The following is an 18,146-nucleotide window of genomic DNA, read 5'->3' on the forward strand; positions in this document are numbered from 1 at the left end:
CCCTCTCTGCATCTCAGTTCTCCCCCTACAGAAGAGGCTTGGTGGGCTTCTCCACATGTCTATGAGTTAATCAGCCTCTGACACATCTTTTGCTTTCAGCAAAAGGTTCTCCCACCCCTACCTTGAAGGGCCTACCTTCCCACAAGTCACAGAAGACAGAACAGGAGCTTCCGTCTTTAACTTTTACCCAGCCTATTCAACACCACACCAGCACACCTCTGACGGCGCACTGCAGCCCTCTCCCCAGGCCACCCAGACAGGCAGTGGGTGAGGAGGGCCCAGCCTGGCCTCAAGCTCAGAAGAGGCGCGACGCTGTTCAGAGCCAACATTCTGCCCCACCATCCTTGCGAGTGCCATGGCACCGTCATCCACAAAGAGACACCTATAATCCAAGAGACTTATAAGTGGGGGCCAGTGGGTCCTGAAGTTTCCATGAAGCTGCCTCAGGACAGACACCCTGCCACTCCGAATGCCATCCCAAACCTCCAGGCACCCAACGTCTCTGATGGAAATAGCTGCTGGTCATGGCAGGGACCCATGGCAGCTGCAGGTAACTGTCCTCATAGGGACAGGCATGCTGGCTCCTGCCTAGCAAACTGACTCCACGCTTGGCACATAATAGACAGTTATGAAATGAAGGGAGAGAAATGAATGAATGACTAGAGAAATGAATAAGTGAATGAACCATCTAGTCCAATCTAATTCCAAATGAGATAAATAGTCTAGTGGGCAAAAAAAGTTGCCTGAGATCACAAAACAGTTGAGTAGCAGGGCCTGTATATGGCAGTCAACCAGTGTTTATTGAGCACCTGCTGTGTGCCAGGTACTATTCCCTGTGCTGGAGACACAGCAGTGCGCAAGCAGACAAGGCCCTGCCCTCATGGAGCTCACAGCCCACCTCCTGCATCCAGTCCCCTGACCCCCTGTCTGGGGCACTTTCTCGCACTGGAACAGTAAAGAGGCCCCACTGTCATGGGCCTTGCTCAGGCCCTCTGGTGAAGATAGTGAGCTGCACTGGGTGGTGGGCTGGCCCGCGAGACTTGTGTACTTTCCACTGCTTCCCCAGCACAGTTGGAGCACTAATTTTTAGTGACGAAATAATTTGAACTCATTAACATCCCAGTCATCCACAGGGAAGTGAGGCCCAGCATTAACCAGTTCATCTCTCAGTAACTGATTCATTAAAGCTGAGCTTTTATGAGACACCCTCAGGTGACAAACTGCACTCTCTGGAGTGGAAGACAAGGGCAGGACAGGATGCCCTCTCCGCAGTGCCGAGAGGCCTGGGGAGAAACCAGGAAGCCAGCACTTTGTTGCAGCCTGGGCACTGGGTGCCACCCCGTTGGGTTAACGCTGCATTGGCCTGTGGCAATAGCAGCCACGTGTGCATGAGGCTCCGCTTCAGTGTGAAGTCTGAACACTCCGGGCAAATTACAGGCTTCTGGAAATGCTTTTACATGAATCACCTGTGGGGCATGAGAGGCTCTTAAAAGGGAGAAAAATAACAAAGATGTGATCAGGAGTGCCAACCTGGTCAGGATCACCAGCTTCTGGTCTTAGCCTGGGCCGGGCCTCATCCTAGGTCCCACTGGCCCCTTGGCCTCAGGTGTTCCAGCAGGGAAATGGGTGACTGGGGTCAGACTTCTCACCCTGAGACTGGTGTTCCTTCACTCATTTAACAAGTGGGTATTGAGCACTAATTCTGTCCCAGCCTCACAACTGTGGGCCCCAGTGCCCCTAGAGTCCAGGCGTGTAGCCTCGAAGGGTGACCACACAGGTGAGACTGAGAGAGTTCCATGAGCCTTGGCAGCCAGGGCTCTGACTCCAGGGCCCTGAGGGTGAATCCCAATAGCAGGTAAAGAGGGGAGAAAGGGTGTTCTGGGTGAGGAAAGGCATTTGGGGGGCAACAGAGGTGAAGGCGTGAGCTGTGGATGGGAACCTTAGCCCGAGCTTGGAAAGCAGGTGGAGCCTGTGGCTCCAGCAGGGACATGAGCAGTGGGCCTGGGCCCTGGAGAGCCCGTTAGCTGTCAGACTTCTTTCTGAGGCCATGGGGCCCTGGAGGATTTTATGAAAGGGAGAGACAAGGCCCACCAAGTTTTTCTTAAAACAGTACCCAAGAGGGGCAGCAGAATGCCAGGGGCAAGTTTTGGGAAGAGATCCTGTGCCACACCTCCCCGCAGTGCTGACCTGCAGCTGCGCCCACCAAACAGGTCAGGGGGACAGCCATCAGCCCCAGCAGTCCCCTGAAGGCAGGATTCACTAAACAAGGCTGATGTGTTCCACCCACCCTCCCCCCACCCCCACCAGGGGTAAAGTACCTAAAGGCACAGTTTCCACAACTTCAGGTCATCAGGGAATAATTCCAGGGCTGGCTCAAGCAAGCTACTTGTTACTGTACCCTCCTTCTAGGGAAGGACAAGGCCTCAAAGGGGCCCAGGGGGTCCTCAGAGCCCCTCTCACGGCAGGGAAGTTAGGAAGCTGTCTCATGGCCAGTGCGGAGAACTCACCTGCCTAGGATTTCTGTGGCCCTGGGAATGACAGGTGGCCTCCTGGGAGCTCCATCTGTGGATAGAGATAATGGCAGTGACTTACTTCCCTTACAGGGTACCTTCGAGAAATGGGGTGACACCATAAACCCCAGCACAGAGCCTGACAACCCTCAGTTCTCAGGTCAGGGGCAGTATCATACCTGGTAAAGCAGAGGGTTCCCCAGTGGCCTATAAACCAGGCTGTGGTCTCAAGGAGGCCCAGGGCTCTGTCCCTGAGGCCTGGTGCTCCCTGGAGGGTGGAAATGTCCATCAGATTCACAGACCCCACGTGTCCTCCCAACACACACACATTCACAAGTGCCCCTGGGCCAAGAAGAGCCTCCCTTCCCCACCCAGGGACCCTAGAGCCTGACTGTGCTGCATCCGAAGGCGCTACAGTAATAAGGAGGGGAGTGCCACAGCAAAACCAGCCCTGCACCCCTCCTTCCAGACAAGAGCTGGCATTAGCACCCAGGAAACACCGTTCCTTCACCCTCACCCCTGAGGCTGGAGAGGGAGACCGGTCTGAGCTGTGCAGGGTGGGGGAGGGGGCCCTGGGAGCTGAAATTGGCTGGAAGGGTTGGAGGAAAAGGCCAGGGGGCAGAACAGTGGCCTGCATGGAGCATGAAGCACTAGCAGCCCAGAATGTCCACTGCAAAAAGCCGTGCGAGCTGACCAGGGCCACCTTCCCACTGGCACCCCCATCTGCTTCTAACCCCACCACCAGGATCTAGTGAGTATGCCTACCTCCTCCAGGAAAATGAAAACTGATGCTGCCTCCATCCCCAGAAGATGAAGGGAGCACTCGAAGCTCCCTGTAATTGGGCTGGGGACAGGTAGTGAAGCCTCCTTCTGCAATCTTCTCTGAGAATCCTTCCTTCAGGTCCTACTTGCAAATGTGGTCAGTGTGTATTTTCTCGAAACCTAAGTGAGTCCTTGCCCCCATCAGATTCTCTGGGAGTCAGCAATGACCTCAGACAGGTCCATTCCTGCTCATGGAGTGGCCATTCTCACCAGGTGGGACTGACCTGCAGGTAGGCACCCTCAGGTGCCCTCTACTACGGGTGTGGGATGGGGGTAGGAGAGGGCTGGGGGGCAGCTGAGGGGCTTCTGAAGGGCCTCTCTGAGGTGTACCCAGCAGCAGCCCCCAGTAGCTCTCCCTCACACCTCCTCCTCCATGTCCCTCAGCCCCCCAGGCTCAGGGCCAAGATTCTCTTGAGAATAATGAAGGGAGTGGGGGAAGCATCTAGAAGACCACAGGCTCGACTATCCCCCTGAATAGCTATGAGGCCTCCAGCAAGATGCTCTATTTCCCTGAGCCTCAACTTGCTCATCAGTCAAATGGGCACTCACCTGCCTAGCAGAGATGTTGTAGAGATTAACCGGGTGGTGTGTGAAACAATCTATCTGATGGCAGTAAGTTCTCAACAAATGTTAGCTAACATCACCATCACCATGACCTCTGGGAATATTCACTGAGTTAATGACTGAGGACAAAAGAGGAGTTCCAGAGCTGGCCTCTCAGAGGAAGGGCGGCTCCCTGCCTGGGCACCCAGCACCATTCTTAACAGAGGAATGGGGTGGAAAACAGCAACAGCAAAGCCACATAGAGATGGGCCCTTCAATGCTCACGACAACCCCCTGAGCCTCTAGGCCACATTGCAGACACTGTCATTGTCCCTCTTTTATAGGTGAGATGTTAAGCCAGTCTGGGATCGTAAAACCAGGCTGCTGGCCATGAACTCGCATTTCCAGTGCCTATTCTCAAAGAGATTGTCAGGCCGCCTCCTCCACCACCACCGGGCCCAGAGGCAAGGCCACCAGCCTCCTGCCCCACTCTGCTTCGCTCAATCCATAGTCCATTTTCCCAGAATCTCACCCACGTGACCATGGAGAGAGTGGGGATGGTGCATGGTGGGCTGTCCCCACAGCCAGAGGGAAAAGCAGCTCACTGCACAGATGCCATTGATATGCCAGGTTGGAGTCATAGGCAGGCGCAGGAGGAGCAGTCCCTTCCCAAGGAAAAGCCAAGAAAACACTGGGCCCAGTCTCTCCTCCCTTTCAGGTAGGCTCAAAACAGCCATGTCTGACCTCACTTCACTCTTGGGCAGGCTGGTGGCTGTAACTGACCTTGGAAACAGATCCTGGGGGCAAATCTCTGCTCTACCACCTTCAGTGAAGGACTTCCTTGGCCTTCATTTTCTCACCTTTAAAATGGAAACAACGGTATCTATTCTCCCTGAACCTCCGGACTGCTATGAGGACTAAACTGAGATGATGCATAACCTCCCAGGACACAGAAAATGTTTGTTGAGTGAATGAACAACTGACCAGATGGTACCATTCCATTTTCAAAGTGCTTTGGCTTTGGGGCTGCAGGGACACCATGGTGACCTCTGGCATTGAGTGGCCAGAGTAGGGCACTGAGGGTAACCACACAGGCCACAGAAGTGGTGCCTGGCACTGCATGCATGCCCAGCTCACCCAGCACCTGCCCAGCATGAGGGTGATCATAGATTCTAACTACAGGGAGGTCATCAGCAATAGCCCAAATTAAAAACCATAACTATCCCAATCACAAAGACCATAACCGGTCAGGTGCATCACCTCTTGACAAGGATGAAAATGAAAATGGCAAGAAAGACACACAGCCAGCCATGGAGCCACATGGCACAATACCACAGTCTCAAAACCCACAAGGTCTCACACTGTCCCACACAACCTCAGAGACAGCCAATCACATACCCCAGACTCACGCACAGCCAATCATACATAGCCATAGTCACATTCTCACACCCCTGAAGCTGGGCATACAGTCATACATACCTACAGTCACAAAACAGCCATCACTCAACCTCACCCACAAGTCCCCCTCCACTCCCACTCACAGCCATCCCCACCGCCTGCACAGCCAAGCACACCCAGAGCCTGCCACACCCTCCCCACTCACACCCAATGCCTCACACGCAGCAGGCCCAGCACCTCTCCCAAAGCTCACAGTTCATTAGTCATTTGCTTAAAACATCCCAATGAAAGCCTAGTTAACTAGGCTGAGGTTGCTCCCAGGGCCTCTGCCCATGGGGGTGTTTTGTTTCTGCTTCTTTGCCTACAAAGGTGCACTTTCTTCAGCCCACAGTAGTGTCCGTGGTGTGACAGCAGCCTATGGACACCCTCTCCCTCATCTCTTGTCCCTGCCCTCGCAGGAGGCCTAAGCAGCTGCAGGGACCTCAAGAATCAGTGGGTGGGTGTTAGAGACATTTGAAGTAGGTGGGGGAGACAGCTTCTGTCTTGGTCTGGCCCTGCCGGACCCATTGGCCTATGAGAGGATAACAGCCTTGAAGAAGGATGAAAGGGACAGAGGGAAGGATGGGAGAGGAACCCTAAAGCAGAGCAGGAGGGTTCTAGGTCGAAGGCACCTGACCTAGGGGGAAGTGGGCAGCCTTGCTCCTGAGACCTGCAGTGGGGCTCCAGGGGCATATTCAGGGAGGGGTGGGGCCCTCAGCCTGGTGCACTGGGGAGACAGGAGGAGAGAATGGGAAAGAGCAATCCAAAGAAAAGGACTGAGGACTGAGTGAGGAGGAAGGCACAGGGAAGCCAGAGACCACAGGCGCACAGGAAGGAAGTTCATGACCCCACTGGGGAACACCCAGCGCTGGGACAGGGAGTGTGTGCCTGTCCCACTGCACTTCTCAGAAGTTATTGCCATCCACCACTGCCCCGGGGGGCCAGACCCCACAGGGGCAGAGCACCACACTGGGACCACATCTGCCAGCCCCCTGACCTGGTGACCCTGAGTCCCAGACCCTCCCTGGGGTTGCTGCAGAACCCATGGACAACCCTGTGAAGCTCAGTCCAGGAGGGCCCCCTGGGGTGCTCCATTTCCAAATAGCAGAGGCACCCCTAGTGACTCTTGAGCTCCCCTTCCTAGAAGCTGCCTGAAAGAACCCCAGGGCCAGGGATTGGACAGGAGCTGGGTTGAAGGCCCCGGGGCCACCAGCTGCTGGGCCTCACCACTGCAAAACAGAGGGGCAGGCCTGTCTAAATAAAATGTTCTTATTTGCCCCTATTAATTTTTATACCATCTCAAGACTGGATCAGTAAATCCACCCTGCAGGATGAAAACCTGGCAGAGCAGTAGCTTTCTTGAATAGGCAAAGAATGGAAAAAGACAGAGGCCAGAGGTTGCCTCCTGCTACCAGCTGGCTGTGAGTTAAGATGTGCCCCTCCAGCTGCCTGGGGCCTCCCTCAGTTTCCCCATTGTTAACTAAATGGGGCTGGATAATCCTTAAGGTCCCCCCTGTTCAACTGTCCTAAGACTTTCTGGAAAGACCACATGATCCAAGAAAATAAACAGCCCCACTGGTCCTGTGGGGTTTCGGATGAAGGCAGGGCCTTAGGGCTGCCATCTTCCCAGAGGAACAGGTGGACCTGGGCTCAAGTACCCAGGGTGCCTGTCCCAACAGTGTCACTTCAGGCAAGCTCTGAACCTTCCTGAGCTTCAGATTCCAACCCCTGGAAAATGAAGAATGAACTGTTTCCCAGAAAAGCATGCTATGAGGGCTGCAGGATAGCACCACTTCATGGGTGTCTCAGGTCATACCTGCAGCTGCAGTTCAACTCTGGTTACCACCAATCCCCCTACACCACCTACCACCAGTCACAACCCCCACAGCAGAGGACAATTAGCATGTCCTGCCCTGTTTGTTTTTCTTTGTACCCCAAGATATTAGTCTCCTCTGGATTCCAGGCATCTCTGTCAGTACATGGAGGTGGGCACAGAGGTCAGGTGGGCTGCCGCCTTCTAGGTTTTACATCTCCTTCCAGGGATGGGGGCTTACCCTTCCAGGGATGGGGGCTTACCCGGCACTTTCAAATGATGATAGATGCAGCCTTGGTGAAACATAATTACTCTTGAGACTAGAAGGGTAAACAAATGTGTAATTCATGGATTTGCTAATTGTCCTTCATTCTGATCTCCTGCCATTGTCCCTAGGCTCTCCGACATTGTGTTTGTCAAGGACTCAGAGAGTGCCGGGAGTGAGCCATGAGGCAACCGGAATCACAGCTGGACACCTGCACTCACCCTCCTCCCAGCCGCCACCTCCAGCATCCTCCCCCGGAAAACACAGAAGGCGGGAAACCTGTGACACTCAATCTTTTATTTTCTTAAACTGTACACAAATGTAAAATACTTTAACAGCAAGTCTATGGGAAAATCGTTTGGTTTTAAATTATTATGAAACAGAACCTAAAGGGAGCTTTATTAAATAAACACAAACATGGGGATTGAAGGATACACACCTGCATTCTACCATAGTCATTTTTACTCTACCTTCTGGGTGTGTGAGGATAGAAAAGACTCATCAGACTGAATAAAGAAAATCCATTTATACCCTGAAACACTGGCAGGCCACTCAAGGGATTGTTCAGAACGTCTACCTCATATAAGATGGCCTCACCATCTAATAAAAATTAAAACTGATCTGTTGGCCTCTTTGGTTCCAAAATTATGTATAATACATTTAACTGTATTTTTTTTTGCTGCTATAAAAATAACTTCTTTTTTCAAATGGCAGTTTCTGACTAATCATGCAACTAAATCAGTGCAAACATTAAAAGCAATCATTCGCTTTAAAAAGAAGCAAAGGATTTCACTTCAAGTATAAAAATATAAAAAGAGTCGTACAAGTCCAGTTTTGTCTAGTGTGGGTCAACCCTTTAAATTGCATAGTTCACATGGCACTTGGACACCTCAGGGTGAGTAAGTTCAATGCTCTGCCAATGGCCACTTCTGACACGTGCAGATGGGCAAGTGCTCTAACATGTGCGTTCAGGCAGGTCTGCAAGTGCTAGGAGGGGCTGGCGGGCGGGCAGGTGAGCGGATGGGGGCCAGGTCCATGGCCATCCCTGGTGGCCAGGGCCCACACACCCTGGCAACTTCTGCAAAGCAGCCAAAAGCCTTCCCCATCTCTCCAAGAGCAGCTAAACTGCTCCCCCTCCCCTGCCCCCTGCCAAAAGGGCACCCTGCCCCCCCCTCCCACCCAGCATTTCCAGAAGGCCTCCACCCCACCATTTCCTCCTCTGGGATCATCCCTTTGCCCTAGGGGTCATTTCCACCCCTCTCCAACCAGTCCTAGAGGAATATCCGCAGTGAAGGGTACAGATTGCAACTTTTTTTTCTTCCCATTTAGAACAATCCAGATTTTAACTTACAAAGTCCTACCTGGTAGAAAAGTCCCTTTTCAATTAATGCAACTGGAATGAATAACCTGTCAACTGCTAGCAATCAGTTAAAGCATCAAATTAAGACCCTTCTCCTCTCCCCCCCTCCCCACCCCAAAAACAAACACACATATAAGTCATTCCAGGGGCCAAAGCAACAGTCAGAGGGTCACTGCCACTGCTGCACAGACTCCGGCAGGTCGTGCACTTTAGGGACTCCTTCCCTCTCTGGGAGAGAAAGGACAGGCTCCCCTGGTCCGGCAGCACAAAGGATCCAGGCAGGGGAAGACGCCAACAGGTTTGAGCCAGGAGATGCTGAAGCACAGCAGGCCTTGCACAAGCAAAAGGTGCCACACAGCCCTCTGCCTGCCCACACTCTCCCCACCCCTGCATCTGCTTTCCTCTCAGTGGCTCCGGTGCGCGCTCACTCTGTGTGTGTCTGTGTGTCTTTGTGCTTTTATGTGTGCTCCGAAGGCGCGATTCAGAGTGGCCAGGCCAGCTGGTGGGAATGGTGGCTGCTCACCCCATTCTCTCCAACTGACAGGCATTCGTAGCTAAGCTGCCATTTGTCACTGCATCCATTTGCTGATATCCTGGAGGCTGCTGTGTGGGTGGCAGGATGCGTCTGGCTGTGCGTGTCTACGTGTGCATTTTAAAGTATTTCATGTCAATTGAGGGTTCTTGCTCTGCTTTTGACTGATTGCTGGATAAAGTAGTAGAAAAATATTTCAGGCTTCACCCTGGCACCTTCTGGGCAGCCCAAATGAACAACGGCACTCAGCCTGCCACACACCCCCTTCCTGTAGGGGCTGCAAGAAAGCCCATCCAGGACTGTCCTGAGGCCCCACCACCACAGCCCTGCTGCATCAGGCACAGCCACACTCCTCCACAATCATGTTGGGCACATCCCGCTTGACAATGTTGTACTCGTCATCGAAGTAGAGCATGGACATGGTGCTCAGCTTGGTGGGGATGCAGCAGGAGTTCACTGTGCCGGGATTCAGGCCCCGCATGCGGTACTGGTTCACCACAGCTGTGTGGAAGGAAGAGGCTGAGCCTGGGACCCCTGCTAGGTAAGCCGGGCAGCTGCCCTCACAGTAGTTCCCATAGTAGCCGGTGGGTGCGATGATCCAGTCGTTCCAGCCGATGAGGCGGAAGTCAATGAAGAACTGTTGCCTGCAACAGAGATTGGTCCGGCCATCGCACTCCAGACCCCGCTTGCGAATGCGGTGCCTGCTGTCACCCAGCCGCGCCTGCACAACCACGAAGGGCCGGTGCGACTCTTCGCCAGGGTCCACAAACACGGGCACCACAGCCAGCTCCTGGCAGGTGTCGCACTGCACGTCCAGGTTGAGTCGTCTCTCCCCCCGCTCAAACAAAGCCTGGATGGCCTCTGTGAGTGGGAACGTGTGCCAGCCACTGCGTTTGAGGTCCACCTTCTTCTCTACTACATTCCACCGATCTCCGTGGCCCTGCTCCTGGTAGTACACCTTGACCCGAACCTTCCGCCGACTGCCCTTCTCCAGGACATAAGGCAGCAGCTTCAGGTAAAGCCACAGGCTGGCCTGTACCACAAACAGGTTCTGGTTGCCTTCATTGGAGATGAAAAAGTAGAGGCGGACACGGGAGGAGGCGAGGCCATCTGCGGAGAAGCGGGAGAGCAGGCCAAGTTAATTCAAGGAGAACACGAGGCAATGGGGGAAATAGACTCTGCTGCATGATGCTGGAATGCTAACTCGCCGCACAGCTGGAAGACGTTATTGACCAGAAATACCGTTCCTGGGGCCAAGGCCTCTGACTATAACCTGGGAGAGGCAAAGAAAATCATTTCCCATTGAGAACCGTAGACCAGGTTGGAGCTGAATGGTCCAGGCCTATAAAATCCTGCCTCACCTCTCCCAGCCCAGGGCTCCCTGGGGACAGGCTGTCAGGCCTCAAAGCTCCACAGAGGAATTTGTCAGGAGGCCAAGATCTTAACAAGTTGTTATGGGTCTCTGTGAAATCTAAAAAGTAAAACCAGGATCACTCCGAAGATTTTGGGGTGGGTTGTTTCAGTAAAGTGTGTGTGTGTTTTGTTAACTTAGGGCATTGCAAAATCAAGACGAGCCACCTACTGCCTCTTTCCAGTGTTTACCTAAGCATGATCTGATCCAACCCCCAGTGGGACCTCCACTGCAAACAAGCAAGCCCTGCTCATATTTCTGACACAGGAAAGTGTGCTTTGCAGACTGCAAAGTGCAGCCCTCGTTTCCGAGTACTTAGTTCCAAGGGACAGGACGTTTAGCCTTGAAACTTGAGGTCCATTCCTTTGACAAGACCCGGGCTCCCCATTAATGGCACATTCAAAATCTCCAAGGAAAAGGGGGACTGGCTTGTTAGTTTTCTCAATAACTCAGCTCAACAAGAAGAGACCCCATGTCCACAGATAGATGACTCCTCTCTCATTCTGTTTTAGCAACTCTTCTGACAATCTACTTTTTTCTTTTCTTCCTTTCTTCTCCCCCCCCCCACCCCAGGAAGAACAAATAAAGCAACTGTATGGCCATGGCTGGTTTTATCAAACCTCCTACCAGTGTCCCCCCCCCAGCCCCCTCCTCAGGCCTCGCTTGGTTCCTCTAATAACATTGACATCTGACTTTGAAATGGGGGAAAGTGCAGCCTTAAAAGCTGGTCTTGGACAAGCTGCCTGTGACCTGAATCTGTTATTTATAAGTCAAAGAGCTGGCTCTACGAAACGGACCAGAAATATAACAGCCCCCGCTGTCATTTTGTGCCACCAGGACCAAAAGGCCTCCTCGACCTTCCAGAATCACATTTCTACTCTGGGTCCCAAAGCACCTTTTAATCCAAGCTCTCTAATTGCATGTCCAGCTTCCCCACTCAATCGGACAGCTAAGACAGCAATGTGTTTCTTTCTAAGCACAGACCAGAGCGAATTGTCTCTGCTTTTCTCCACACCCAGCCATGCAAAACTTTTCATCCCTTTTCATCCCCAGGCAGCACCAGCCCAGTCTGCCTGCTGCCTCAAAGGGTGAGGGGCATTTGCAGCCTGGGGACACAACTGTTCCCACCACCCTAGGTTCTCTGCCTAACCCCCACCCTGACCATACCAGGGCTTCCCCCTTCGCAACGTACTCCGTAGTCCCCTCTGAGCAAACGGGGCTGAGCCCCAGGCACAAAAGCCAGCCTGGCTCATTGAAGTCCTGAAAAGGACAGCAGAATTGAAAACGCAGCATTTTAATGCCGGCACATTTTTCTCTTTCTTTCAAAGTTTGGAAAGACTTTTTTTCCATCTTGATTTTTATATTTAGACAGTGGTAGAAATTTGCAACCCAGGGCCAGAGGAGAATCCAAAAAGGACTCCTACCCTTTGTTAACTACAAACTCTGCGGCTCTCAGGCAAGGGGGCTGCTTGCGCTGCCAGGCGAGCCCAAAACCGTGGGGCTGTCCCCGAGCCGCGTCTTTCTGTGCGTAAATGATGGGACCTGTTGGGAAGCTTGCCTTCCGCCGGATTCCGGTGCCCACACAATCGGCAGAGAGGTTGCCTAGCTCTCCCTGGTGAGGCTTCAGCAATCCTGGCAAGCCCACGCCGCCCGGTGATGGCAGCGGCCCTGGGGCCTCTCATGCGCGCGCATACACACACATATACACACACACACAACACTCCTCCGGCCCACGAATATCAACAAGCACACACATCTCCAGCCACACTGCTAAGCCTACACTCCGATCGTGGGAAACAAAAACATTAAGCAATCACCAAGCAAGTGCCTGCGGAGCCAGGGCCGCACGCAACTGCCGGGAGAGGGACGCCCACCCAGAGGCGTTGGGGTCGGATTACCGAGAGCAAGGGTAGAGGGCAAGCCGTTCCGCGGCGAGAGTAGGGGGGAGCAGCAAGAAATCTGCTTCCCGGGTTAAGAAGATCGCAATCGGGACGGAGCGCACAGGGCCAGGGGCAAGCGGCTGGGCCGGGAGTCCGGGTCCGGGAGGGCGCACAGGCTGCGGCGGCCAGAACGGGCAAGGAGAAGGTGTTTGGGGAGGGCTCGAGGGCCACCGCTAGCTGCCCGCAGGACCAACCCACCTGTCTCAGCAAAGCTGATGATCTCGGAGACGCGCTCCTGGCCGTCGGCGCCCGGGCTGGCGTGGCCGTCGAGGTGTGGGATCTCCACGCGGCCGTCCTCGCGCACCTTGCCCGCGTGCAGCTTTCGCAGAGCCGTGACCATGGCGGCCTTGGGCACAGCGTGGGTGATGTTGGGCCGGCCCCGCATCTGCAGGCGGCTCAAGATGTGCCGCTTCACCGCCTCCAGGAAGTCGCCGTCCACCCGGCCCAGCTCCTCAGGCCGCCGGAAGCCACCGCACGACGTGCAGGTGTCCTGCGAGTCGCCTGGAGCTCCGGGCGGCGGGGGCGGCGGGGGCGCCGCGGGGGATGGCGGGGGCGTGGGCGAGCCCCAGGCCTCCGGCCCCAGCCAGCCCGCTGCCAACAGCAAAAGGCAGGCGGCCCTCAGCGCCCGACTGGGCAGCCCGTCCATGGTGCGCCGCTGGCGACGAGGGCGCCCGCCGCGAGGCGAGCTGAGCCGAGCGCAGGGCCGGGCTCCGGGCTCCGGGCGCGCCGCCCCTCCCCGCCCCCGCCCGCCCGCCTGCCCGGGCCTCCGCCCGCCTGCCGCGAGGGCCGCCGCCGGCTCACAGGGGGAGGGGGCTGGCCGGGCTGCGGGGTTTCTGCTCCGCGGGGAAGGGGCGCCGAGGGCCGCGGGGGCCGGAGAAGCGCGTGGGGCGAAGCGGGAGCTGGAGGGTCACTGCTGCCCGGGTGTCTCGGGGCGCCTGAGTATCTGCAGCCTTCTCCCCATCCTCTCCGCGTCGGGGCCCCGCAGTCCCCGCTCGGGTGAAGCGAAAGCGGAGGCAGCGGCCGCTTGGCTGCGAGGACGCGAAGGTGGCAAAGGGCCGGTCGACGCAACTTGGCCGAGACGGAAGCGAAGGCGCTAAAGCCTCGGGAGTGCAGCCGGGCGCGGCTTGGCCAGGCGCTGCGGCGGGCTCTGCGGCGGGGCCCCACACTCGCACCTGAGCGCCTCTCCCTCGCCGCTTCGCAAGGAGGAAGAGCCTCCGGTGGCGGCAACGGGCGGGTCGTCCTCGCCGCGGGCGGGCGGCGGAGCGGAGCGAGCGCAGTGCAGGGAGCGCGGATACGCTCAGAGGCGACGCGGAACCCCCGGCCGGGGGCCCTGCAGTCCTCCCGGCGCGTCACCCCGTAAAGTTGTTTCGAGGCTCACGGGGCGCCGCATCCATCCACCGGCGGGCTGGCCGGCCGCTGCGCGCTTCGCCCGGCCTCTGCTCCGCCCGCCTCCTCGTTTCGCCCTCCCTCTCAGTGCCTGCCTGCGCGGGCCGGTGGGTCTTGGGGCGCCGTGAGAGAAAGGCGAAGCAATGGCAGTGATCTTCTCGCCCCTGGCTCTTCTTCCTACTGCGGCGATGGCGGTGTCGGTTCGAGCGCCGAAAAGTCTCGCAACGGTGCGGGTGCTCTAGCTCGCTCTCCCACTGGCACCAGTCGCAGGGCCGGAAGAAAGCGGGCGGGTGGCGGCCGCGTCCCCGCGCCCGGCCGCAACACAGAGTGCAGAGCCCGCTGAGGAGGAGTCCTCTCTTTGCCCTCTCTTCTTTTACTCTCCTTGTTTCTTCTCCCGAGGGGGAAAAAGCCGCACAATCTCCGTAAGTGAGAGCGCGTTGAGATAGACGTTGGCCAAAAAAAAATAAATAAATAAATAAATAAATGTTGGGGGGGGGTGGCCAGGTCTCTTCCTGGACAGGCGGGAGGAGACTGTCAGTGCCTCCCCGCTCCAGCTTCCCGGCGGGGGGGCGATGGTGAGAAGAGGCGGAATCTGCTCAGGTCGGTGCTGCCGGTTCCCCTCACCCCCACCCCCGCTTTCCTCCGATTTTTTCCTTTCTGCCGGAGCGAGAAGGAGGGGCGAGCCGGCCCTCTCCCTTCCCCCAACCCTTGCAATGCCCGGCCACTTTTGCTGTCCCAAAACTTTCCCACCACGTGGGCACCCCGGACCCTCGCCCAGCTGGGCGGCGGGCGTCATTGACGGGCTCCGGGCCCAGGATCCCGGCGCTTGCCCCCTCCCCACGGCCGCGCAGGCCCTGCCCTCGTCCCTACCGCCGCCCTCCTAGACCAAGAGAGACAACTCTAGCCCTCTTTTGGCCGCCCCCAGCCCTCCGCAGTTGCTCCCTCTCGGGCCTGGCGAGGTGGGCGCGGTGGGGCGGGAGGTGGGGGGAGCAATACAGCTTCGGGGACGAGGGCTGGCTCTGCTGGTGGTTGTCGCTCCCCGGCCGCAGTGCAGAGCCTTAGCCGAGCGCCCCGGGCCGCGGCGCACTGGGAGAGGCGGGGGACCTGCAGGCTGGAGGGGCAGGGGAAGTGGCTGCTGGAGGCCTGGCTAGCCTCTGCTTTCGCAGGTTCTAAGCCTCGAGGAACTCCTTGATTGTGCGGGGATCCACCACCACCACCACCCACCCCTCCAAGTGGCAAACCGTGGCCTCGGATAAACCCGAGTTCCAGTTGAAGCTCAGCCACTGCCAGCTTTGTAGGAGTGACCTTGGGTACAGCCTTCACCCTCTCTAGTCTCTACCTCCTCATCTGTAAGAGAGGGGATAATAACACCTATTTTACGCGGGCTGGTTGGGAGCCCCAAAGGAGGAAACTGGACCAATCTCCTCGCAGAACCCAGTCAACTCTAATTTCAAGGCCACCGTTCTCGTGCCACCAGACAAGGGGCACTGTCATTGGAAACCGAACTCCCACCCTTGTGCAGACCCCCAAGTGCAATCCGTTCTTCTCTCCCTCCGTACTCCCCCACCTGGGCGCGAAGCAGCACTACAGGGCGCAGCGCCTGGCTAGAAACACGGCCCTGCCCTCTCCCCTCCCTCGTCCAGATCCCCCACCCACCGCGCCCTTAACAGGCGAGACTTGAATGCCAAATCTGGATGGGAGGTCATTCGGGCTTTTCTAGGATATTGGACAACCCAGGACCACCAGAGGCAAACCGGAGCCTCCAGTTCAGGATTTCTACCCCCCACCCCAACCCCCATCACGAGCTTCTCAGGCCAGCCTTGCTGCTGTGGTGCTCAGCCCAAACCGGAGGCCAGCAAATCTGGAGGTCGAGCGCCCCCTCCCTCCCAATTAGAGGAACGGACTGAAGATGCCAGGTGGCTCCGGAGGCAAAAATGGGGCTAGCCGGGTCTGGGTTTTACAACCGGGAGGCCCAAAGAAGCAAAGGCCCAGGAGGGTCCTTGGGATGTCAGCCCTTCTGCCTCCTTAGGGCTTCTCCAGAGCCCAGCTCTCTGAAGCTCCCAAACAAACAGCACTGGGTACCCTTGGGTTTCACCCCCTGCCCTGTCCCAAAACCGGTGATTCCTGGGCAGGAAGGAGGTGCTTCTACCTCCTGGGGGGAAGCCTGGGCGCCAGCACCTTCTGCCCAGTGGCCCTGAGCTAGGCTGGACCCAGCTCTGTGGTTTTGCTTGCGTCTTCCACCAGGCACACAGGCTGTGGTCCTCTGCCTTTTTTCCATTACCATAGCCATCAGCTACTTAGCAAATTCTCAGTCTTAAAGTCTCAGCCCAGTATCTCCTCCTCAGTGAAACCTGCCATGGCCTTCTTGTGCACTGAATAATTATTTTTCAGATTAGGCTCCTCAGCCCAGGGCCTGGCTGTTATATCCTCACCTATGTATCTCCTGCATGGGGCCTCAGGCTCCTGGAGGACAGCAACCAGGCCTTGTGGGCCCTGTCTGGTGCCAGACCTGGCAGATGATCCAGGGAGCTATTGAATAAATGTTTCATTGGTTGATTGATTAAATGAATGGATGAGAGAAGTCAGTAAGCCAGTGAAAGATTTAACACCCTTCACTCCCCAGCACAAGCCCTCACAGCAGTGTTGCTTGCCTGCCTGGTGACAACACTTCCTACTGTGAGTCCCACCTGGGCTGGACAGAGCTGGGGGAAGGGAGAATGGCTACTCGCCTTTGGGGGCATCCTAGCCATTGACCTGACTCTGGGAGAGGCAAAAGCCACTGCATCCTTGCTGGTAGGAGGAGAGAAGAGGAGGTTGAGAGGAGGGTCCACATTTTGCTCCCCTGGTGGAGGAGCTGTCAGCCTTGCTGCTGGTCATCTGCTGGGAGGGAACTGGGTCAAGCGGTAGTCAGAAACCATCTGCTCAAGAAGCTGAGATTATCCCGCCCTCTGCTGATCCCCCAGCCCGTGGGAGCTAAGGGTGTAAATTGAGTTCTTCCAGGTCACCTTGTGCTTTGGTGTGGGGAGCCCCCACTCCCTACTGAGGGGCAAGGACCTGTTCCTGTTGCTTCGAAGCTTCATTTAGCACTGGGCTCAGTTCTTCTTATACTGGTGACCTCAGCCTTCAGTCTCAGGCAGGGATGTGAGTGCCCCTGTCAGTTGTGAATACAATAATGCACATCAATGTTGTAGCCAATGCCCTGCAAACGGGCTGCCAGGCCATGCCCCACTGCCCCCGCCCCCCCAACACACACACAATGCTAGCTTCCTGCTGCCATCAAGGAATATGGGCCCACCCGGGAAGGCAGGAAGAAACATGACCACATTGTGGATATGGGCACACAGACCATGGAGAAGGCTTCCATAGGGACCTCAGAGCACTTGCTCTCTAAAGTTTTCTTCTGCATAACCCACAGATAAGTGTCAACTTGAGGATGATGAAAACATCCAAAGTGACAAAGCAAACCATACAAATCAGTCTTAGGGCTCATTTGCTAAAAAAAATTGAGAACTCAGGTACAGACCTGGCCACACGGCCTCTCCGGAGTGTGAGGTGAAGAGAAGTCCTTCACTTCAGTGGGCACACACAGCCTGCTTGGTAGAGTTGGTTGGGCTCAGGGACCTGATGTTCACTTTTGCACCACTGGCCCAGAAACTGCTGTTGCTGATCACTATCACCCACCATGCCTCTCCAGAACAGCTGTCTGAATGGAAGGAGCATTGTACCAGACCAGATGAGAGGTCCTACCCACCTGGCAGCCCAAGGAATAAGGGAGGGGCAAGACTGGAGCCAGGTGTGTGCCAGGATCCAGCTGGAGGGGCCCCAAGGGGCAAGGGGCCAAGCTGACCCTTGTAAAAGTCCAGACACCAAAGCAGAGCTCCTTCAGTATGCCCCAAGGTGTGTCTTTGAGAGAGTGGGCATGGAAGGGTTATTTTGATAAGAAAGCCCCACATTTCCCACCAGGGCAGTTGGAGGGTGCCCGTCTTTTAAGGGCCCCAACAGCTGCACATCCTTAAGTCCCTCCATGGCCTCCACAGGATGCCTGTCATCTCTGAAACTCGTGAGCTCCAGGACTGAGACCATCTATGCTATTCATTTGTAGCTGCCTATTCCCAGCACAGTACCTA

General features: G+C 56.1%; 1 protein-coding gene across 1 annotated transcript; it reads right to left on the reverse strand.

The window, feature by feature from the left end:
• Positions 1-7,672: 7,672 nt before the first annotated feature.
• On the reverse strand, positions 7,673-14,638 carry INHBB (inhibin subunit beta B). Its single transcript, XM_024569644.4, has 2 exons — positions 12,832-14,638; positions 7,673-10,392 (listed from the first exon to the last, which is right to left on the reverse strand). The coding sequence occupies exons 1-2, from the start codon at positions 13,277-13,279 to the stop codon at positions 9,617-9,619; spliced, it is 1,224 nt and encodes a 407-aa protein (XP_024425412.2). The 5' UTR covers positions 13,280-14,638; the 3' UTR covers positions 7,673-9,616.
• Between the last annotated feature and the right edge of the window lie 3,508 nt (positions 14,639-18,146).

Source organism: Desmodus rotundus, chromosome 2 (genome assembly GCF_022682495.2).
Source record: "Desmodus rotundus isolate HL8 chromosome 2, HLdesRot8A.1, whole genome shotgun sequence".
NCBI classification, from domain to species: Eukaryota; Metazoa; Chordata; class Mammalia; order Chiroptera; family Phyllostomidae; genus Desmodus; species Desmodus rotundus.

Bases quoted from the DNA above. Each gene is read 5' to 3' on its own strand.
- INHBB (XM_024569644.4), bottom strand. From the start codon at position 13,279: ATGGACGGGCTGCCCAGTCGGGCGCTGAGGGCCGCCTGCCTTTTGCTG. The intron at 10,393-12,831 runs GTGGGTTGGTCC...GCTTCTCCGCAG, and splicing joins CATCAGCTTTGCTGAGACAG to ATGGCCTCGCCTCCTCCCGT.